At 45.4% G+C, this 25,483-nt stretch overlaps 1 protein-coding gene across 1 annotated transcript in view; it reads left to right on the top strand.

Annotated features, from left to right (window-relative positions):
• Positions 1-4,966: 4,966 nt before the first annotated feature.
• LOC134997526 (zinc finger protein 345-like) overlaps positions 4,967-25,483 on the top strand; it is a 33,899-nt gene continuing 13,382 nt past the window's right edge. The window contains exons 1-5 of the mRNA XM_063951283.1: positions 4,967-5,043; positions 7,118-7,149; positions 8,812-8,890; positions 9,010-9,111; positions 9,269-9,904. Of these exons, the coding sequence (XP_063807353.1) occupies positions 8,857-8,890; positions 9,010-9,111; positions 9,269-9,904 (772 nt within the window). The 5' untranslated portion in view covers positions 4,967-5,043; positions 7,118-7,149; positions 8,812-8,856. The remainder of the gene's footprint in view (positions 5,044-7,117; positions 7,150-8,811; positions 8,891-9,009; positions 9,112-9,268; positions 9,905-25,483) is intronic.

Here is a 25,483-nt window from a genome sequence, read left to right as displayed (position 1 = left end):
CAGCACAGGATGCTACCCCTGTATATTATGACAACACAGGCCGCTCACCCTGTATATTATGACAGCACAGGATGCTACCCCTGTATATTATGACAACACAGGCCGCTTACCCTGTATATTATGACAACACAGGCCGCTCCTCCTGTATATTATGACAACACAGGCTGCTCCCCTTGTATACTATGACAACACAGGATGCTACCCAGTGGTTGAAGTGGGGCGGTATACAGCGGTATGGTATACCGCCACTTCTTCCACTGACCCGGAAATGAAAGTGCAGCAGGAGGCGAGGGAAATGGCCATCCTGCTGCACATGTTGCTCCCGTCCCTGCTCGGCGGCTGTGTAGAGTGCCGTGCTAGCTCACCGCCGCCGCCAGGACAAATGAGTCAGGTTATGTTCCCCTGCTGTCACCCTCTCTCCCTGTCGTTACTGTCACTCTCTCCCTGCTGTCACTCTCTTTCTCTCTGCTGTCACTGTCGTCACTCTCTCTCCCTGTCGTCACTCTCTCTCCCTATCGTCACTCTTGCTGTCCCTGCTGTCACAATTTCAGCTCATTCAGTACAATGTGAATTTCGGCTTGTACCGTGTGCTATAAGGTGAAAGGGGCACCAGTACTAGATAATATAAGGGGTTCTACTACACTAGACATGCTCCCTTTTAAGTGACCACGCCCCCTTTTCTGGAGCGCGAGCGCGCGCATGATTGAGTCCTTGACTTTTGCATACCCCCATTTAAAAATTTCCACTTCGACCACTGATGCTACCCCTGTATATTATGACAACACAGGCCGCTCCTCTTGTATATTACGGCAACACAGGACACTGCCCCTATATACTATGACAGCACAGGATGTTACCCCTGTATATTATGACAACACAGGCTGCTCCCCCTGTATACTATGACAGCACAGGACGCTCCCCCTGTATATTATGACAACATAGGACACTCCTTCTGTATACTATGACAGCACAGGATGTTACACCTGTATACTATGACAACACAGGATGCTACCCCTGTATATTATGACAACACAGGACACTTCCCCTGTATACTATGACAGCACAGGACGCTCCCCCTGTATATTATGACAACACAGGCCGCTCCTCCTGTATACTATGACAGCACAGGCCGCTCCCCCTGTATATTATGACAACACAGGCCGCTCCCCCTGTATATTATGACAACCCAGGCCGCTACCCCTGTATATTATGACAACACAGGTCGCTCCCCCTGTATACTATGACAGCACTGGATGCTACCCCTGTATATTATGACAACACAGGCCACTCCCCCTGTATACTATGACAGCACAGGATGCTACCCCTGTACACTATGACAACACAGGCCACTCCCCCTGTATTCTATGACAGCACAGGATGCTACCCCTGTACACTATGACAACACAGGCCACTCCCCCTGTATACTATGACAGCACAGGATGCTACCCCTGTATACTATGACAGCAAAGGAAGCTACCCCTGTATATTATGACAACACAGGTCGCTCCCCCTGTGTATTATGACAACAAAGGCCACTCCCCCTGTATACTATGACAGCACAGGATGCTACCCCTGTATATTATGACAACACAGGCCGCTTCCCCTGTATACTATGACAGCACAGGATGCTACTCCTGTATATTATGACAACACAGGCCGCTCCCCCTGTATATAATGACAGCACAGGATACACCTGTATACTATGACAGCAAAGAAAGCTACCCTTGTATATTATGACAACACAGGCCGCTCCCCTTGTATATAATGATAACACAGGATGCTACCCCTGTATATTATGACAGTACAGGACTCTACCCCTGTATATTATGACAACACAGGCCGCTCCCCCTGTATATAATGATAACACAGGACGCTCCTCCTGTATACTATGACAGCACAGGATGCTACCCCTGTATATTATGACAACACAGGCCGCTCACCCTGTATATTATGACAGCACAGGATGCTACCCCTGTATATTATGACAATACAGGCCGCTTACCCTGTATATTATGACAACACAGGCGCTCCTCCTGTATATTATGACAACACAGGCTGCTCCCCTTGTATACTATGACAACACAGGATGCTACCCAGTGGTTGAAGTGGGGCGGTATACAGCGGTATGGTATACCGCCACTTCTTCCACTGACCCGGAAATGAAAGTGCAGCAGGAGGCGAGGGAAATGGCCATCCTGCTGCACATGTTGCTCCCGTCCCTGCTCGGCGGTCGGCGGTTGTGTAGAGTGCCGTGCTAGCTCACCGCCGCCGCCAGGACAAATGAGTCAGGTTATGTTCCCCTGCTGTCACCCTCTCTCCCTGTCGTTACTGTCACTCTCTCCCTGCTGTCACTCTCTTTCTCTCTGCTGTCACTGTCGTCACTCTCTCTCCCTGTCGTCACTCTCTCTCCCTATCGTCACTCTTGCTGTCCCTGCTGTCACAATTTCAGCTCATTCAGTACAATGTGAATTTCAGCTCGTACCGTGTGCTATAAGGTGAAAGGGGCACCAGTACTAGATAATATAAGGGGTTCTACTACACTAGACATGCTCCCTTTTAAGTGACCACGCCCCCTTTTCTGGAGCGCGAGCGAGCGCATGATTGAGTCCTTGACTTTTGCATACCCCCATTTAAAAATTTCCACTTCGACCACTGATGCTACCCCTGCATATTATGACAACACAGGCCGCTCCTCTTGTATATTACGGCAACACAGGACACTCCCCCTGTATACTATGACAGCACAGGATGTTACCCCTGTATATTATGACAACACAGGCTGCTCCCCCTGTATACTATGACAGCACAGGACGCTCCCCCTGTATATTATGACAACATAGGACACTCCTTCTGTATACTATGACAGCACAGGATGTTACACCTGTATATTATGACAACACAGGATGCTACCCCTGTATATTATGACAACACAGGACACTTCCCCTGTATACTATGACAGCACAGGACGCTCCCCCTGTATATTATGACAACACAGGCCGCTCCTCCTGTATACTATGACAGCACAGGCCGCTCCCCCTGTATATTATGACAACACAGGCCGCTCCCCCTGTATATTATGACAACCCAGGCCGCTACCCCTGTATATTATGACAACACAGGTCGCTCCCCCTGTATACTATGACAGCACTGGATGCTACCCCTGTATATTATGACAACACAGGCCACTCCCCCTGTATACTATGACAGCACAGGATGCTACCCCTGTACACTATGACAACACAGGCCACTCCCCCTGTATACTATGACAGCACAGGATGCTACCCCTGTATACTATGACAGCAAAGGAAGCTACCCCTGTACATTATGACAACACAGGTCGCTCCCCCTGTGTATTATGACAACAAAGGCCACTCCCCCTGTATACTATGACAGCACAGGATGCTACCCCTGTATATTATGACAACACAGGCCGCTCCCCCTGTATACTATGACAGCACAGGATGCTACTCCTGTATATTATGACAACACAGGCCGCTCCCCCTGTATATAATGACAGCACAGGATACTACACCTGTATACTATGACAGCAAAGAAAGCTACCCTAGTATATTATGACAACACAGGCCGCTCCCCTTGTATATAATGATAACACAGGATGCTACCCCTGTATATTATGACAGTACAGGACGCTACCCCTGTATATTATGACAACACAGGCCGCTCCCCCTGTATATAATGATAACACAGGACGCTCCTCCTGTATTACTATGACAGCACAGGATGCTACCCCTGTATATTATGACAACACAGGCCACCCCTTCTGTATAGAAAGACAATACATGCCGCTCACCCTATATAATAATAGTAACAAGACACCACAGGCACCTCCACCTGTATAAAAGGGCAACACAGGTCGCTCCCCCTGTAGAGTAGGACAACACATAGCGCTCCCCTGTATAGTACAATGCCATTATATGTATAGAATTACGGTAACGGCGGGGTCTGCGCCACCTGTATTACAGTAACGGTGGGGTCTGCTCCACCTGTATTACGGTAACGGCGGGGTCTGCGCCACCTGTATTACGGTAACGGCGGGGTCTGCGCCACCTGTATTACGGTAACGGCGGGGTCTGCTCCACCTGCATTACGGTAACGACGGGGCCTGCGCCACCTGTATTACGGTAACGGCGGGGTCTGCGCCACCTGTATTGCGGTAACGGCGGGGTCTGCGCCACCTGTATTACGGTAACGGCGGGGCCTGCACCACCTGTATTACGGTAACGGCGGGCTCTGCGCCACCTGTATTACGGTAACGGCGGGGTCTGCGCCACCTGTATTATGGTAACGGCCGGGTTTGCGCCACCTGTATTACGGTAACGGCGGGGTCTGCGCCACCTGCATTACAGTAACGGCGGGGTCTGCGCCACCTGTATTACAGTAACGGCGGGATATGCGCCACCTGTATTACGGTAACGGCGGGGTCTGCGCCACCTGTATTAGGGTAACGGCGGGGTCTGCGCCACCTGTATTACGGTAATAGGACACTAGAGTGTCAGCCACCTGTACAGGGATAATGCAGCACCAGAGGCTGCTCCAGCTGCACTATAACATGGCACCAGAGGCTGCTCCCCCTGTAGTACAGAACCTGACACCAGAGCTGCTCAGCCTATAGAATAATAATAATAATATCATTACCTGCTGCCAGACACAGCAATGGCTGCTCTCTGCTCCTGCTGCCTTGTGGGAATGATAGAAGGAAGGAGGAGCTCAGACCAGGGGAAAATGGCCGCCGCTCCTGACGTCACTACACGGCCAGGGAACCTATTGCTGCTGCCGGACTGGTCTACAAGAAAATGGCCGCCGGCCTACTGCACTGAGGACATGTATAGTAATAATCGTTACAGAGGGCAGGGCTGTGGGCGGGGTGAAGGAGGGGAGGGGCCAGTAACCAGTAAGCAGCCTGTGCCAATCATGCCCTACTTCCGGACTGTGCGTTCCACCTTACTTCCGGACTTTGCGTTCCACATACAGGAAGTGAATTTTCATCGACTGTTGCAGCCTCCCAGTGTCCGTGGAGATCAGGTAATGGCGTCTTACTATACAGGGGGAGTAGCCTGTGGTGTCCTGTTGTTATTATTATTATACAGGTGGAGCAGCCTGTGGTGTCCTGTTATTATTATTATACAGGGGGAGCAGCCTGTGATGTCCTGTTATTATTATTATACAGGGGGAGCAGCTTGTGGTGTCCTGTTATTATTACTATACAGGGTGAGCAGCCTGTGGTGTCCTGATATTATTATTATTATTATTATTATTATTATACAGGGTGAGTAGCCTGTGGTGTCCTGTTATTATTACTATACATGGGGAGCAGCCTGTGTTGTCATGTTGTTATTATTATACAGGGGTAGCAGCCTATGGTGTCCTGTTGTTATTATTATACAGAGGGAGCGGCCTGTGGTGTCCTGTTGTTGTTGTTGTTATTATTATACAGAGGGAGCAGCCTGTGGTGTCCTGTTATTGTTATTATACAGGGGGAGCAGCCTGTGGTGTCCTGTTGTTGTTGTTGTTGTTATTATTATACAGGGAGAGCGGCCAGTGGTGTCTTGTTATTATTATTATACAGGGGGAGCGGCCTATGGTGTCCTGTTGTTGTTATTATTATTATTATTATACAGAGGGAGCGGCCTGTGGTGTCCTGTTGTTATTAGTGTTTTACAGGGGGAGCAGGTTTTTGTGTACGGTTGTTATTATTATACAGGAACAGCAGCTTGTGGTGTCCTGGTATTATTATTATACATTGGGAGTGGTGGTGATGTCCTACAATACTGGAGGAATGGCCTGAGGCGTCCTGCTTTTAAAGACATCCGTTATTATTTTTATACTGGGGTGCAGCCTTTAGTGTCGTTATTATTATTATTGTTATTATTGTTATTATTAATTTTATTATATGTAATTGTGGGGATTGAAAATACTGCTCAGTATGAAGCAAATGTATATCACACACCTGGGAGCGTCACAGTGACATCACTTATATCTATCGTAATAATACCGGGACATGACTGGGGAGGTGAGGGGATCTGGGAGCGTCACAGTGACATCACTTATATCTATAGTACTAATACAGGGACATGACTGGGGAGGTGAGGGGATCTGGGAGCGTCACAGTGACATCACTTATGTCTATAGTAATAATACAGGGACATGACTGGGGAGGTGAGGGGATCTGGGAGTGTCACAGTGACATCACTTATATCTATAGTTATAATACAGGAACATGACTGGGGAGGAGAGGGGATCTGGGAGTGTAACAGTGACATCACTTATATCTCTAGTAATAATACAGGAACATGACTGGGGAGGTGACGGTATCTGAGATCGTCACAGTGACGTCACATATCTATAGTAATAATACAGGGACATGACTGAGGAGGTGAGGGGATCTAGGAATGTCACAGTGACATCACTTATATATATAGTAATAATACAGAGACATGACTGGGGAGGTGAGGGGATCTGGGAATGTCACAGTAACATCACATATCTGTAGTAATAATACAGGGCCATGACTGGGGAGGTGAGGGGAACTGGGAGACGTCACTTATATTTATAGTAATAATACAGGGACATGACTGGCGAGGTGAGGGGAACTGGGAGACGTCACTTATATCTATAGTAATAATACAGGGACATGACTGGTGAGGTGAGGGGAACTGGGAGTGTCACAGTGACGTCACTTATATCCATAGTAATAATACAGGGACATGACTGGCGAGGTGAGGGGACCTTGGAGTGTCACAGTGACGTCACTTATATCTATAGTAATAATACAGGGACATGACTGGGGAGGTGAGGATATCTGGGAGTGTCACAGTGACGTCACTTATATCTATAGTAATAATACAGGGACATGACTGGTGAGGGGAACTGGGAGCGTCACAGTGACATCACATATCTATAGTAATGTAACCCCTCTTTTACCTGGGGGTACAGTGTATATGTGCAATGTGCCTCCACCCAAGCTATTTAGAGCCCAATACTCTAATCGCTTAAGAAATAACCTACCCCTGTAGTGGTCGCCTATAACATTAGTATGTGATGTAGCCAGATAGGACTATGCACATTTACCTATCGTACCTTTCCTTTGTGATTTCAGGCTATTCCACAGATACGAAGACAGTTCCACCGGTAAGTATACTAGTTTTAATATGTAAGAAGTTATAGGCCACCTTAAACAGTTATTTCAGCCTTTTTCTCTCCCCTTAGTCAGCCCACCAACAAAACCGCCGCTACACTGGAAGCTTCTCCATGATCTCCGTTACGCACTGCGCGCTTACCAGAGTCCCCTCACCTTCAGCAGGCACAGAATAATAACATGCATAAACACACTATACATTATTGGATCACTAGAAAGATCCAAGTTATTATCACATATATGGTATACATCAGTTGGCAGCATCTCTATTACCTTATAGATCTACACATTCATTAATTGATTTGCTCCCTCATAGTGTCCAAAGGCCTTCAGATCACTAGGGTACTACAGTAATAGTGCAGGGACATGACTGGGGAGGTGAGGGGAACTGGAAGCGTCACAGTGACATCACTTATATCTCTAGTAATAATACAGGGACATGACTGTGGAGGTGAGGGGATCTGGGAGCGTCACAATAACGTCACTTCTATCTATAGTAATAATACAGGGACATGACTGGGGAGGTGAGGGGATTTGGGAGCGTCACAGTGACATCACTTATATCTATAGTAATAATACAGGGACATGACTGGGGAGGTGAGGAGATCTGGGACTGTCACAGTGACATCACTTATATCTATAGTAATAATACAGGGACATGACTGGGGAGGTGATAGGATCTGGGAATGTCACAGTGACATCACATATCTATAGTAATAATACAGGGACATTACTGGCGAGGTGAGGGGATCTGGGAGCGTCACAATAACGTCACTTCTATCTATAGTAATAATACAGGAACATGACTGGGGTCTGAGGAGACTTGGGAGTACAGTAGCACCGGGGGATGTGTCTGGGTGATGACTGGAGAGGTGACTGCTGGGAATGGGGCATTATACAGTAACACCGGGGGATGTGTCTGGGTGATGACTGGTGAGGTGACTGCTGGGAATGGGGCATTATACAGTAACACCAGTGAATGTGTCTGGGTGATGACTGGAGAGGTGACTGCTGGGAATGGGGGATTATATAGTAACATCAGGGGATGTATCTGGGTGGTGACTGGAGAGGTGACTGCCGGGAATGGGGTTATTATACAGTAACACCGGGGGACATGTCTGGGTGATAACTGGAGAGGTGACTGCTGGGAATGGGGCATTATACAGTAACACCAGGGGATGTGTCTGGGTGATGACTGGAGAGGTGACTGCTGGGAATGGGGCATTATACAGTAACACCAGGGGACGTGTCTGGGTGATGACTGGAGAGGTGACTGCTGGGAATGGGACATTATACAGTAACACCGGGGGATGTGTCTGGGTGATGATTGGAGAGGTGACTGCTGGGAATGGGGCATTATACAGTAACACCGGGGGGGGGGGTGTCTGGGTGATGACTGGAGAGGTGACTGCTGGGAATGGGGCATTATACAGTAACACCGGGGAATGTGGTCTGGGTGATGATCGGAGAGGTGACTGCTGGGAATGGGGCATTATACAGTAACACCTGGGGGTGTGTCTGGGTGATGACTGGAGAGGTGACTGCTGGGAATGAGACATTATACAGTAACACCAGGGGACGTGTCTGTGTGATAACTATCACTGTATGTGTCAGGTGTCTATTAGGTGTCAGGATGTCACTATGTCTCCATGCAGGAGGGGGAGTATATAGAGGAGCACAGGGGTCTGTACAAGGACGTGATGATGGAGAATCACCGGCCCCTCACATCACTGGGTAAGAGGAGACTGTCATGTATTGTACATGGGAGAGCAGGTATGGGGGCCCCCTATTTACACACATCATCTGATAATCACATATATACACTGTACTCAGTCACTGTGTGTCTCCTACAGATGGACCCAGTAACAGAGATACCCCAGAGAGATGTCCCCGTCCTCTGTATTCCCAGGACTGTACAGAGGAGAATCACAGGATCCCACAGGAGGATCAGGTAGGTGGGATTTAGGGTCTCATCCAATACACCAAAGTGATTGTCACTATATGATGTTCAGAGAAGCTGTGTGCATATAATACATTAATATTATACTGTTTCACCTCAATTTAATCAAACAATATGCAAATGCCATTGTATTTTTTGGGTTATTTAGGTAGAACGTCTTTCTTGTATAAAGGCAGAAGATATAGAGGGAGAAGAAGAGACCTATGTGATTGATATGAAATCAGAAGATATAGAGGGAGAAGAAGAGACGTATGTGACTGATATGAAGACAGAAGATATAGAGGGAGAAGAAGAGACGTATGTGACTGATATAAAGGCAGAAGATCTAGAGGGAGAAGAAGAGACGTATGTGACTGATATGAAGGCAGAAGATATAGAGGGAGAAGAAGAGACGTATGTGACTGATATAAAGGAAGAAGATATAGAGGGAGAAGAAGAGACGTATGTGACTGATATGAAGGCAGAAGATATAGAGGGAGAAGAAGAGACGTATGTGACTGATATAAAGGAAGAAGATATAGAGGGAGAAGAAGAGACGTATGTGACTGATATAAAGGCAGAAGATATAGAGGGAGAAGAAGAGACGTATGTGACTGATATGAAGACAGAAGATATAGAGGGAGAAGAAGAGACGTATGTGACTGATATGAAGGCAGAAGATACAGAGGGAGAAGAAGAGACGTATGTGACTGATATGAAGGCAGAAGATACAGGGGGAGAAGAGGAGACGTATGTGAGGGGTGATCAGCAGTGTAAGGAGGAGGAGATCCCTACAGATATCAGCACAGGTGAGTAATAAACACTTATTACAGAAGTCACATATTCTCATTGCTCAGTCACTACAGCAATCTTTTATTCTACACCCTCCTCCGCCATCAGCCCTGTTCTCAGTTGGGTATTTATAACACAAGGTTATCCATGACAAACATCACATGAAGAGAGTTATTACAAACATCACTATAGTGTTATTAAAAGTAACAAGCAGAAGTTTATATTTAGGGATCATATATAAGTAGTATTGTGTTTTTTTGTGGAGCGTCTAATTTGTATGGGATCTAAATTTCTCAGTTTAGCAACCTTTTATTAAATAACCTTCATTTTGTTAGATGATGCAGGTATTAAATAATTCCTTGTATATAGTACACCTATTTGGCCATTTGTGGTCAGGTTTACTATATCTTTACATTTAGCGAGGTGTAGTCGTGGTGTAAAGGACAGAGTGTGATTCCTGATTAGTTAAAAAAACAAATACCAAATACTGAGCAACATCACCAAACAGGTAATTTCAACTTTAAACTTGTCATTTATTTTGTACTGTCTGGACATGGCTACTAATAACAGATGCACAGACATAATTCTTAAAGCTATGTGTGCAAATGCTAGGAGCTTAGGAGACAAAATTCCAGAGCTAATTGTGATAATAACCAGGGATAACCTGGATATTGTGGCAATTACAGAGTCATGGTGCAATGAGAATCATGACTGGGCCATAGCTATACCAGGATACAATTTATTTAGGAAGGATAGAATGGTCAGTATAGGAGGAAGGGTAGCAATGTATGTGGGGGAAAAAGCATAAATGCTACTTCAATTAATACAAAACATTGAAGACAAATCTGAGGCCCTTTGGGTCACCACAGAAACCGTGGAAAAGGACATTATTCGCATTGGGGTGATCTGTAGACCACCTGGCCAGGGGCAGGATTTGGACAGGAATCTATTGTTGGACATCACTAAAATGGCTTTAAAGGGAGAAGTCATAATCATGGGAGACTTTAATTTAACTGATGTAAATTGGGAGGGGTCTTTTGCAAGTTCAGCTACAAGTGGCAAATTTCTATATTCCTTACAGGGAGCATCTCTCAATAAACAGCAGATATTTCCCTTCTGCATAGAAGAGCGGTCGGGAAAGAAAGAAGTAAACCTCCTTTCTCTTTCATCCACTAGGGGACACTGGAGTCTTATACAGTAGGGATGTGAAGCTTGCAACCGGAGGTGTGGCACAATCTAAAAATTAGCATTGTCTGCACAGCCGGCTCCTCCCCCTTCACATCCCTCAGTTTGAAAAATTGTGCCAAGGAGGTACAAGCACAAGAAGGAAGCTCCTGCTCCATTTCAGTACTGAGACTGAGTTACCCTAATGTAAAGGGGGACGAAAGTCTTCAGAATAGAGAGACAATGATCCCTACTAAAGGGGATCTGCATCTCTCCTCAGAAAATCCGGAGCACAGAGTCAGCAGTGAGTACTGGTTGTAAAGGGGCCCTAGTTACACTTACGGTAACCATAGCTTCTTCATGGATCCAGGAGGCAGTTTGACAGACATCCTCCCGCGGACCGCACACATTGCTGCTACCTTCTGGCTCTAAGCCCTGGGACTCAGCAGCGCAGCTTCCCCGCCGCCCCCCTCCTTCCGCTGGCGCTGGGACAGAACAAACGGTCTAAAACACTCCCTGGCCGGCTATACACTCCCGCTTCATGTCAGCTCCCCCGCCCGCCCCTCCTTCCTCTACAGACGGAGGGCTGAGGGAGACACAGCGCGGCTGTCAGCGGCAGCGTATACCGCCGCCTCTTAAACACACAGCGGGGTGCTTGAAAAGAGCATCCCCTCCCGCCGCCCGCTGAAACGACATATCTCTCGCGGCTAGCAGCCGCAGCTTCCCCTGCACTCACCGGGACCCGGGCTATATCCCCCACACGCTTCCTCCCGCCTTCGGCGCTAGTACGAGGGCTTCTCATACGCTGCTGCCTTATAACTTAAGCCCTGGTAGGCTAGCAGCGCAGCTCCTCCGCCGCTCCCCTTCTTTTATAGAGAGTAGAGGCTATTCCATTTGGGGGTTAGATGATGTTTGATGAGTTAGACAAGTGGATTTCGCAGGCAACTGCAGTGACATCCACCTTTCTACCTACTTCTTACTCGAGCACCACGTCACACGTTAGAGGAGGTTGCTCGGGACCAGTGTTTAAATTCATTGGATCGCTGTCGTACCGAGCCAGAAGAGGTTTTGGAGCAACAGACTCGTGGAACCAGAGGTAGAGGTCGTTCATAGTCGACACCAGAAAAGCAGGACAGACCTGCTGACAAACCCGTGGCATGACGGTTTCCCTGCTCACCTGGGGTCCCCCTTGGGGGGCGCAGAGTTGGAAGGTTTTCGGGACGCCTGGGCCAAAACATCACCAGACGTCTGGGTCAACAAGATATTTCCCAGGGTTACAGGATAATTACAAGAGCGTCCGCACAGTCCATTTATTTGCAGCGCGAGGGCCTAGGTGCCCGTTGTGAGCAGGAGTGTTTACAGGAGGCAAATTCAAAGACTCCTGCATACAAAGGGTTAAGTCACCAGTCCCAGATCCTCAATGAGGAAGTGGATTTTATTCAAAACTTTTGGTAGTGCAAAATACCTTCATATCCCGATTTGGACCCCTCACCAAGCTTACTTAAGATTTGCACCGGTGTGGGATCACTACCGAATCAGGGCCCTGCCATTCGGTCTATCATCAGCCCCAAGAATCTTTATAAAGATCATAGCAATAGTGGTGACAGGATTGAGACAGGGGTCATGATCATACCTTATCTAGACGATCTACCGATCAAGGCCTCATCTCAGAAACAGCTGATAGAGGATGCTCAGACATCTCATCAATTTCTCATTCAACATGGGTGGATTGTGAACTTCCAGAAATCCAACTTCATGCCAACTCAACGGATTAATTTCCTCGGTCTCATCTTGGACACGATACAATTAAGAGTATTCCTACCAGAGAACTAGATCCAGGACCCACAGAGGTTAGTGGCTCAGGTACTAAGAACACAGATGGGTTCTCTACACCTCTGTGCTACTTCTCGAGAAGAGGGTGGCGTCATTCGCAGCTCTCCGGTACGGAGGACTTCATTCCTGACCATTCCAGATGAAACTCATTGCTCAGGGAGCAGGTTCGCACTGGCTTCTACATTGAAGAATCCAGCTTCCACCACGCATACGAACCTACTTGATTTGGTGGTCGTTGCACAAGAATCTCGCAGCAGGCAAGAGATTCGGCATTTGGGATTGGAGGATCCTGACAACGGATGCCAGTCTCAGAGGTTGGGGTGCCGTCCTAGTGGTACAAATTCCTACCGGTTTGCAGATTCAAGATGGAATAAATCCAGTCAGTTATTGTGGGTTTAGAACATGGAGGGGTCATGGTATCCATGGACATAAAGGATGGACGTTACAGGAGAGCAGCCTACCCATAAACATTCTCCAACTGAGAGCAGTTTACAATGCGCTTCTCTTAGCCGCAGACCTAGTCATGGGTCAACACTTAAAGATACAGTCGGACAATGTCACGATGACGGCTTACATAAACCATCAAGGAGGAACAAAGAGCAGGATGGCGTTAAAAGAAGCCACAAAGATCTTGTTGTGGGCAGAAAGGTGAAACATCATCCTCTCGGCAGTGTTCATTCCATGTGTGGAAAACTGGGAAGCATATTATCTCGGCCGCCAGGGCATGCATCCGGGAGAGTGGTGCCTACATCCACGGATTTTCGACATGGTGGTGAGGAGATGGGGTCTACCTCAAGTCAATCTAATGGCGTCTTGGCAAAACTATCAGCTGCCCAGATATGTGTCCAGGACAAAAGATCCAGCAGCAGAAGGAGTGGACGCATTAACACTTCCTTGGTGTTACAGGAGGGTTTACATTTTTCCACCTTTCCCACTCATACCCAGGGTTCTGAAACGGTTGAAACGAGAACGAGTGTGGGCATTTCTAATCGCACTAGATTAGCCCCGCAGGAGTTGGTACTCAGACCTGCGAGGGTTACTAGTGGAAGATCCTTGGCGGTTACCTCAGAGGGAGGACCTGCTATCTCAGGGACTGTTCCAACACCCAGACCTGCACAGGCTGCATTTAACGGCGTGGCTATTGAAACCCGGATCTTAAGAAACAGAGGGATACCAAGAACGGCCATTCCTACGATGTTTGCCGCTAGGAAGCCTGTCACAGCCATGCACTACTACAGGATTTGGAAGTGGTACATGGACTGGTGTCAAGAACGTGGGTGGAATTCGACGAACTTCCACTTATCCAGACTTCTACTTTTCCTTCAGGCCGGTCTAGATGTAGGACTGAGTCTGGGCTCTCTGAAGGTTCAAATTTTGTCTCTCTCCATCCTATTTCAACAAGCAGTTAGCATGCTTGTCAGGGGTTCAAACCTTTTTACAGGGAGTTCTGAGGATACAACCCCCTTTTCGTCCTACCACTGCACCATGGGACTTAAATTTGGTGTTGGAATTTTTGAGATCTCCAACTTTTGAGCCGTTAGCAAGAACAGACCTGAAATATCTCTTTTGGAAGGTCACGTTATTGCTTGCCTTGGTTTCGGCCAGACGGGTTTCTGAGTTGGGAGCCTTATCGTGTAAGAGTCCTTCGAATGTTTCATGAGGACAGGGCAGAACTCCGTACAAGAGCAGGTTTCCTTCCTAAGGTTGGTTTCGGGATTTCACGTAAATCAGCCAATTGTGGTCCCATCTTTTCAGGGTCTCGCAGATGGGGAAGTGTCCTTGGATGTTGTCCGAACTTTACGGGTATACGTACAAGTTACGTCTTCCTTCAGAAAGTCGGACCATTGTTTGTTCTTTATGATGGGCCAAAGAAGGGCTGGCCAGCATCTAAGCAGCCTTTGTCTAGATGGATTCGACTTACCATTCGGCAAGCTTATATTTCCTGTGGCAAACAGGTTCCGGTTCAGACGGGTGCTCATACCACCAGATCAGTGGGTGCCTCATGGGCGGCTGCCAGAGGTGTTTCCACTACTCAACTTTGCAGAGCGGCGACGTGGTCCTCAGCCCACACGTTCGCGAAATTTTACAAGTTTGATACCTTTGCGTCCGGAGACTCGTTAAGTTCGGACGTTTAGTTTTGCAGGCCACCGATAGCACTCCCTCCCTGGGGGAAACTTTGGGACGTCCCCTACTGTACAGGACTCCAGTGTCCCCTAGTTGATGAAAGAGAAAAAAGGATTTTGGTACTTACCGATAAATCCATTTCTCTGAATCCTCTAGTGGACACTGGACTGTTTGATATGTTGTACGGTTCGGTTCCTTGCCATGTGCTATAGTATCATGTCCTGTTCTCTCGCTCAAATTTTCTAAACTGAGGGATATATAGAAAACTATAGGTCTGTAAGACAATACAGATACTATAGGTCTGTAAGACAATACAGAAGAAACTATAGGTCAGTAAAACAATACAGAAGAAATTATAGGTCAGGAAGACATTACAGAAGAAAACTATAGGTCAGTAAGACAATACAGAAGAAACTATAGGTCAGCAAGACTACAGTAAGCCACTATATATCAGTAAGACAATACAATAAGAAACTATAGATCAGTAAGACAATACAGAAGAAACTTTAAGTCAGTAAGACAATACAGAAGGAAACTATAGGTCAGTAAGACAATACAGTAGGAAGCTATAGGTCAGTAAGACAATACAGTAGGAAACTATAGGTCAGTAAGACAATACAGTAGGAAATTATAGGTCCGTAAGACAACACAGAAGGAAACTATAGGTCAGTAAGACAGTAGGAAACTATAGGTCAGTAAGACAGTAATACAGTAGGAAACTATAGGTCAGTAAGACAATATAGAAGGAGACTATAGGTCAGTAAGACAATGCAGAAGGCAACTTGGTCAGTAAGACAATACAGTAAGAAACTATAGGTCAGTAAGACCATACAGAAGGAAACTATAGGCCAGTAAGACAATACAGTAGGAAACTGTAGGTCAGTAAGACAATACAGTAAGAAACTATAGATCAGTAAGACAATACAGTAGGAAACTAGGTCAGTAAGACAATACAGAAGAAACTATAGGTCAGTAAGACAATACAGTAGGAAACTATAGGTTAGTGAGAATACAGTAAGAAACTATAGGTCAGTAAGACAATATGGAAGGAAACTATAGGTCAGTAAAACAATACTGTAGGAAACTATAGGTCAGTAAGACAATACAGAAGGTAACTATAGGTCAGTAAGACAATACAGAAGGAAACTATAGGTCAGTAAGACAATACAGAAGGTTACTAGGTCAGTAAGACATTACAGAAGGAAAGTATAGGTCTGTAAAACAATACAGAAGAAACTATAGGTCAGTAAATCAGTACAGAAGAAAGTAGGTCAGTAAAACAATACAGAAGAAACTATAGGTTAGTAAGACAATACAGAAGTAAACTATAGGTCAGTAAGACAATACAGTAAGCCACTATATGTCAATAAGACAAAACAGTAAGAAACTATAGGTCAGTAAGACCTTACAGAAGGAAACTATAGGCCAGTAAGACAATACAGTAGGAAACTGTAGGTCAGTAAGACAATACAGTAAGAAACTATAGATCAGTAAGACAATACAGTAGGAAACTAGGTTAGTAAGACAATACACTAGGAAACTATGGGTCAGTAAGACAATACAGTAAGAAACTATAGGTCAGTAAGACAATATGGAAGGAAACTATAGGTCAGTAAGACATTACAGTAGAAAACTATAGGTCAGTAAGACAATACAGTAGGAAACTATAGGTCAGTTAGACAATACAGTAGGAAACTATAGGTTAGTGAGAATACAGTAACTATAGGTCAGTAAGACAATATGGAAGGACACTATAGGTCAGTAAGACAATACAGCAGGAAACTATAAGTCAGTAAAACAATACTGTAGGAAACTATAGGTCAGTAAGACAATACAGTAGGAAACTATAGGTTAGTGAGAATACAGTAACTATAAGTCAGTAAAACAATACAGTAGGAAACCATAGGTCAGTAAGACAATAAAGAAGGAAACTATAGGTCAGTAAGACAATATGGAAGGAAACTATAGGTCAGTAAGACAATACTGTAGGAAACTATAAGTCAGTAAGACAATACAGAAGGAAACTATATGTCAGTAAGACAATGCAGTGAGAATAGTGGGGATGGCAGTAGTGAATGAAAGGAAGGAGGAGTAGGGGGTAGGGAAAGAGCAGCCGGCAAGGGTATAACATGGGTATTAAAAAAGTTTTTACCAAAACACTAAGTAATAATGATTATGGGTCACCGTTGCTGCATAAAGAGAATGATGTCCCTAGCACAGGGGGAAATACTGATCTTAATTGTATGTATGTAAATGCCAGAAGCCTTACAGGCAAATAGGGTGAACTAGAAATCCTTGCAGCAAGCAAACAGTATGATACTATAGGCATTACTGAAACTTGGTGGGATGAATCTCATGATTGGACAGTCAATCTAGAGGGTTATACGCTGTTCAGGAGAGACCGCTTAAATAAACGGGTGGAGGGGTATGTCTTTATGTAAAGCCGTTATTAAAACCTCATATACGGGAAGATATTCAAGAGGGGACTGTAAATACTATTGAGACGTTATGGGTAGAAATTGCATGCGGGGGTAAAGCAATAAAAATGTTATTGGGGTTATGCTACAGGACGCCTGGTATTAATGTGTCTGATGAGGAATTGTTACTGAAGCAAATTGAAAGAGCAGCAGGAGTAGGAGACATAGTAGTGATGGGAGACTTTAACTATCCAGAGATAAATTGGAAAATCCATTCATGTGATACTGCTAGGGGTAATATGTTTTTACACACACTAATGATATCTACTTCATTCAATTAATCGAGGAACCAACTGGTACAATGCAGTCTTATACTTGGTATTAGCAAACAATGGGGAAATGGTATCAAATATTATAGTAGGGGAGCCGATAGGAAACAGCGACCACGATATGGTCTCATTCAATATCAGCGTTCATAAGCAGTCCTATACTGGCTCAAGGATTGTAACAAAATATGCAAAAAAGAAATAAGAGCGGCTAAAGTAGAACCTGAAAAACTAGCAGCAAAGGAAAGCAAAGCAAATCCCCAAATAGTTTTTTTTAAATATATCAACAGCAAGAGATTAAAGAAGGAGAGTATATTGCCTTTAAAAGACAAGTTGGGAGTCTTATGCAAAAATGATAATGACATAGCGGACACACTAAATTAGTTTTTTTCAACAGTATTTACAAGAGAGGACCAAATGCAGGGACTAACACACAGGGGTTTATTTACTAAGATTCGTAATTTCCGAAAAAAGGTCAAAGTTCAATCACGAATGACATCGACAGTGTAAAACTGCAACTTTTTGAATGGATTACGACTAATTTACTAAACTGTCGTATTCGTGTTTTTCTTTGCTTCCGATGTCGATGTCATTCGTGTTTTTTTACCTAATTTAACGGCAGTGATTAGCAAAACACTGCCGTTTTTTTTTACAATCTCGGCCGGATTTGTGTGATCCGTGCTGGGTTTTTTTTTTTTTTTTTTTTAAAGTAAACAATGTAATTTTTTAAAAAAAAATGCGTGGGGTCCCCCCTCCTAAGCATAACCAGCCTCGGGCTCTTTGAGCCGATCCTGGTTGCAGAAATATGTGGAAAAAAATGACAGGGGTTCCCCCATATTTAAGCAACCAGCATCGGGCTCTGCGCCTGGTCCTGGTCCCAAAAATACGGGGGACAAAAAGAGTAGGGGTCCCCCGTATTTTTAAAACCAGCACCGGGCTCCACTAGCTGGACAGATAATGCCACAGCCGGGGGTCACTTTTATATAGTGCCCTGCGGCCGTGGCATCAAAAATCCAACTAGTCACCCCTGGCCGGGGTACCCTGGGGGAGTGGGGACCCCCTCAATCAAGGGGTCCCCCCCCCCAGCCACCCAAGGGCCAGGGGTGAAGCTCGAGGCTGTCCCCCCCCATCCAATGGGCTGCGGATGGGAGGGCTGATAGCCTTTGTTGTAAAATAAAAGATATTGTTTTTAGTAGCAGTACTACAAGTCCCAGCAAGCCTCCCCCGCATGCTGGTACTTGGAGAACCACAAGTACCAGCATGCGGCGGAAAAACTGGCCCGCTGGTACCTGTGGTACTATTACTAAAAAAATACCCAAAAAAACACAAGACACACACACCGTGAAAGTATAATTTTATTAAATACATACACACATACATACATACTTACCTTAAGTTCCCACGCAGGTCGGTCCTCTTGTCCAGTAGAATCCAAGGGGTACCTGTTGAAAAAATTATACTCACGAGATCCAGTGGTCCAGGCTCCTCGGCAAATCCAGGGTTAATCCACGTACTTGAATAAAATAAAAAACGCTGTCACGACCACGAACTGAAAGGTGACCCATGTTTGCACATGGGTCACCTTGCCCCGAATGCCAGAAACCCACTTTGCCTTCTGGCTAAGTGGGTTTCTTCAGCCAATCAGGGAGTGCCACGTTGTAGCACTCTCCTGATCAGCTGTGTGCTCCTGTCTTCACTGACAGGCAGCACACGGCAGTGTTACAATGTAGCGCCTATGCGCTACATTGTAACCAATGATGGGAACTTTCTGCCCTGCGGTTGACCTAAAGTGACGTCACCGCTCAGCAGAAAGTTCCCATCATTGGTTACAATGTAGCGCATAGGCGCTACATTGTAACACTGCCGCGTGCTGCCTGTCAGTGAAGACAGGAGCACACAGCTGATCAGGAGAGTGCTACAACGTGGCACTCCCTGATTGGCTGAAGAAACCCACTTAGCCAGAAGGCAAAGTGGGTTTCTGGCATTCGGGGAAAGGTGACCCATGTGCAAACATGGGTCACCTTTCAGTTCGTGGTCGTGACAGCGTTTTTTTATTTTATTCAAGTACGTGGATTAACCCTGGATTTGCCGAGGAGCCTGGACCACTGGATCTCGTGAGTATAATTTTTTCAACAGGTACCCCTTGGATTCTACTGGACAAGAGGACCGACCTGCGTGGGAACTTAAGGTAAGTATGTATGTATGTGTGTATGTAATAAAATTATACTTTCACGGTGTGTGTGTCTTGTGTTTTTTTGGGTATTTTTTTAGTAATAGTACTACAGGTACCAGCGGGCCAGTTTTTCCGCCGCATGCTGGTACTTGTGGTTCTCCAAGTACCAGCATGCGGGGGAGGCTTGCTGGGACTTGTAGTACTGCTACTAAAAACAATATCTTTTATTTTTCAACAAAGGCTATCAGCCCTCCCATCCGCAGCCCATTGGATGGGGGGGGGACAGCCTCGGGCTTCACCCCTGGCCCTTGGGTGGCTGGGGGGGGGGGACCCCTTGATTGAAGGGGTCCCCACTCCCCCAGGGTACCCCGGCCAGGGGTGACTAGTTGGATTTTTGATGCCACGGCCGCAGGGCGCAGTATAAAAGTGACCCCCGGCTGTGGCATTATCTGTCCAGCTAGTGGAGCCCGGTGCTGGTTTTAAAAATACGGGGGACCCCTACTCTTTTTGTCCCCCGTATTTTTGGGACCAGGACCAGGCGCAGAGCCCGATGCTGGTTGCTTAAATATGGGGGAACCCCTGTCATTTTTTTCCCCATATTTCTGCAACCAGGATCGGCTCAAAGAGCCCGAGGCTGGTTATGCTTAGGAGGGGGGACCCCACGCAATTTTTTTTAACAACAAAAAACACTTTCCCACCCCTTCCCATTGATATACATGCACGGATCTCATGGATCCCTGCATGCATCTCAAATCACGAATAAAAAAAGCAGGTCTGTTTTTTTTTAGGACTTTTTTGCGAATTGTAATTTTTCACGGCAGTGTTTTGTGTTTTTTTGCTTAGTAAATGACCGAGATTCGTATCTAAACAGGCGTAATTTGACCGATGGTGTATTCATTCGTAATTTTTTACCTGAACTAGCAAAAAATTACGAATGCCCTCATCACTGCCGTGATTAGTGTTTAGTAAATGACCGAGATTGACCGAGATGACACTTTGATGAAAAAACGGCATCTCGGTCAAAATCGGGAGCTTAGTAAATATACCCCACAGTCTCAATAAAGAGAATGTCCCACTGGTGCTTAACTGGCATGGTCAGATTTCATGCAACTGCGCCGTCCCACCCTGTCCCCCCGTTTTTGACGAGGAGATCCGTTCTGCAGATGTGCATAATATAATGTTTAAATATTTAAAAAAATACTATTTCAACGTGATTAAATAAGATAAATAAATAAAAAAATACAATGTTTTAACGCTTTTGAAGGGAAAAATCGTCCGTTAAGTGGTTTTAAGTGAGGAGGTAGTCTGTGACCGATTAAAATTTTTAAAGATTAATAAGTCACCGGGTCCCGATGGAATTCACCCTAGGGTTCTTATGGAGCTTCACTCTGAACTTGCAAGACCGCTATTTTTGATCTTTAAAGATTCAGTTATATCGGGTATGGTACCCAAAGACTGGCGTATAGCGGAAGTAGTGTCAGTATCTAAAAAGGGAAGTAAAGCTTAACCGGGTAATTATAGACCAGTTAGTCTTACATCTATAGTGGGGAAAGTATTGGAAGATATTCTGAGGGATAGTATTAGGAAGTTCAGTAAGGTCATTAAAAGGAATCAACATGGATTTGTGAAGGACAGATCATATCAAACCAACTTACTTGGCTTTTATGAAACCGTAAGTGCAAACCTTGATCAGGGTAAGGAGGTGGATGTAATCTTTTTAGACTTTGCCAAAGCGTTCGATACTGTACCACACATGCGACTTATCTATAAGGTACAAGGAATAGGGCTAGGGAGCACAATATGCACTTGGGTCAGAAATTGGTTAGATAATAGTTAGCAGTACGTTGTGGTTAATGAATCATTTTCAAATTGGACTGAAGTGCCAAGTGGTGTGCCGCAAGGGTCTGTACTAGGACCACTATTGTTCAACATTTTCATTAACGACCTAACAGTAGGTCTAGGGAACATGGTGTCAATTTTTGCAGACGATACCAAAAAGACTTAGGTGTTCACATAGATAGCAAACTAAGCAGCAGTACCCAAAGTCGGATTGCAGCAAAGAAAGCTAATAAGATATTAGCATGCATAAAACGAGGAATTGATGCAAGGGACGAGAGTGTTATACTCCCATTATATAAATCACTAGTGAGGCCACATCTTGAATACTGTGTACAATTTTGGGCACCATACTACAAAAAGGATATCCTGGAGTTAGAAAAGGTTCAGAGGCGGGCGAACAAACTAATTAAGGGCATGGAGATGCTGGAATATGAGGAAAGGCTTGCTAGGCATGTTTATACTGGAAAAGAGGAGACTAAGGGGACATGATCAACATTTGCAAATATATAAGGGAACAATACACAGAGCTTGCATGGGACCTGTTTATGGTAAGATCAGCACAGATGACACGTGGACACTCAGGTTAGAGGAGAGGAGACTCCGCACAAAGCGGGGAAACTGTTTTTTCACAGTAAGGACAATATGTGTTTGTAATTCCCTGCCTGAGAGAGTTGTAATGGCGGACTCAGTCAACACCTTTAAGAATGGGTTGGATAAATTCCTAATGGATAAGGATATCAAGGGTTATGGTGCGTAGTCACACACTATAGTTATTAAAAAAAAAGGAATAAACACAACGGCTGACAACCGCATCAGACAGAATTTAGTCCAAAAAATAGGATTTTGGTACTTACCATGTAAATCCTTTTCTTTGAATCCATAGGGGTCACTGGAGTACTTTTAGGGATATGGACGGTCGATAGCAGGGAGAGACGCATTTAAATATTCAAATATCCAACCTTCCTCCACCCTCCATACTCTCAAGTGCCTCAGTGTTTTTGTGCTGAGATGAACAGGAGCGAAAGAGAGGATGAACAATGGACAGTTACAACATTATAAAATAACGGTCAACTGGAAAGTTGACACCTAACATAACGGACAACTGAAAAGTTGACACCTAACATAACGGTCAACTGGAAAGTTGACCCGACAACCGATAATCACCGTAAGCTTCCAACAAGTTGGTGAGAATGTGTTACCATAAGATATACTGAACCTACCACAAGACAGGTGAAACTGCTCTGGGTGGGCGTCCAGTGCCCCCTATGGATTCAAAGAAAAAGATTTACCTGGTAAGTACCAAAATCCTATTTTCTTTTTCATCCACTAGGGGTCACTGGACTACTCTTGGGACGTACCAAAGTTTCCCCCTTGGGCGGGAGAGCTGGTTGTCACCTGTAATATTAGACAGCCAAAGCTAGATGCTGATGCCGCAAAGGTATTAAACTTGTAAAAGCGCACAAACGTCTGCCGTGACAACTATGTTGACCACCTGCTGTCACTGCCGTTCCCACAGAACGCGTGGAATGCTGAAATCAAATCAAGCGGTTGTAAACTAGTATGAAAAGAAGCCTGACGAATGTTCAGCTTAATTCCTCCAGCCTACCTCCAACTGGAATTTGTCCAAACTACGGTGACTGCATTATAAAGAGCAAGCAATGTATTCTATGTACTGTTGATATCGGCTACATAAATGCAAAGCACACGAACCACATTCACCATAACTGGAGTTTCTGAGCCCTCTGTAAATTTATGTGAAGAGAGGCTACTACCTCTGGTTGAATAACGGAATTATTTCGAAATTGCGCATTGTAATCTTTAAACATCAGATACGGGGGTTTGCATGACATCATTTAGAACACACCCTGCCGAAGTCCAGGCTAGAAGAAAACTGGTGTGTAATTGAGAAACCTAACAGCCCCTTGTTGGAAGAGTTCAAAAGGTGAGGACTCCAAAACCCTAAAAGTCTATTGAAGTCCCATGGAGCTGTAGGTGGTATAAATGAAGGTTAACTGTAAGGACACCCTGCAGAAACGTATGCGCTGTTGGCAAAAGAGCCAAATGGTGCTGAATGAAGTTCGTCAAACTAGAAACCGTCATCTTTAGTGTTCTTAAACCTAGTCCTCCACCTAACCCCGTTTGTAAACATAGCACCAGACGGAATCATTTGAAAGAAGATTTCAGAATCTTCCGAGCTTCACCCCATCCAACATAAGGTCGCTCAATCCTGTGATAATGAGCTGCTGTAACTGGCTTCCCAGCATGTAACATGCTTGGTATAACTGACAGTGGAATGCCCTCTCATTTTAAGAGAGTGGTTTCCATAGTCATCTCGTGAAACTCAACCGAGCTAACTTGGGGTAACGAAACTGACCCTTTTCCAGAAGGTATGGACGTAGCGACCGGCCATGGACTGTCTGTGAGTAGACAGTGAGGATCCGAGAACCCCGCTCTCAGATTCCAAAGAAGCGCCACTGAAATTAGTCGTGGCTTTTCTTACTTGATCCGCTTTATCAACAGAGTAAGCAGCGCGAATGCCACGCTATTGTACACTGCCCCCAGCCTTGTTTTGAACCTCTACTTGAGTGTCTGATGAATTGGCGAGATGCCAGTAGATCCACCCGTGTGAACCCCCACTGCTGGACTACGATCTGGAACACCTGTGTATGCAGAGACCATTTTATTTGGTGAAAAACCTGATGACTGTTCTAGTTGTCCATCACCTGGTGATGTTCAACTCAATCTAGGAATCGAGAAACCTCTCCCATGGGCATGGGGCTTCGAGTCCTTCTTTGTTGTTGATGTATGCGACTGCAGTCACGTTATTTGGCCAAATATGAAAGTTAGGAGCTGATTGGCTGGTGCAATTTATCACCCACAGTGAAATTTATCACTCATTGATAAATAAGGGTATTAGTGCGGACACCCGATCGACATAGCTCAGTGAGGACCAGAACTCCTGGACTCAAGCAATCCGCCAGCCTCAGCCTCTCAGGTAGCTGGGATTACAGACGCACGCCACCACGGCCGGCTTTGTAAGAAATGAACTGCCTGTGCAGAGACTTGTAAACAGGCCTGAGTTCTAGGCATTGACAGTAATCTTTTCTGGTCTGCACAGACCTTGAAATAGACCATGTTGGACTATAGTATCCAAACAGTTGAGAATTGTGTTAGTCGTCAGAATTATCCAATTCCAGACTCCAAATCTCTTATTCGAGTCCCCCCGCAGTGTAATTTTGTATTTGGAGCCATGAGAATATCGATACCCTGGACCCTGGTGCCAGTGGCCCCCTCTGCGAGCAGATTAAGCAGCAAAGGACTCGAATGAAGCATTCCAAAGTAGGATGTCTGGAAGATACTAGTATCTTTGCGAATAGTCGAATGCACCCAGTGCATGGAAACTGGCCGTGGTTAGAGTACTGCCAGTACCAGATGACAAATACTGTGATTTTACCGCTGTCAGGTAAAACTGCTAAACTAGGACATTGTACGGCGTAAAGCCTGCTGAAAAAACATGTATTGATACAAAGTCTTGAGCAGATTGTCTCAGTGCGGAACTATTTTCACTTCCATAGATCTGTGATGAGCAATCACCACAGACATCCCTTCCCCCAGACATCACTTCTTGTAAATACCGGAGGCACTGATAAGAGACCAAGTGGCAGTGACTGAGTGATAATGTTTTTGTTTTACCGCAAACTGAAAATGCGCGGTGGCCAA

The sequence above is a fragment of the Pseudophryne corroboree genome, unplaced genomic scaffold, assembly GCF_028390025.1.
Source record: "Pseudophryne corroboree isolate aPseCor3 unplaced genomic scaffold, aPseCor3.hap2 scaffold_1443, whole genome shotgun sequence".
NCBI classification, from domain to species: domain Eukaryota; kingdom Metazoa; phylum Chordata; class Amphibia; order Anura; family Myobatrachidae; genus Pseudophryne; species Pseudophryne corroboree.
This window is presented reverse-complemented; position numbering and strand designations above follow the sequence as displayed.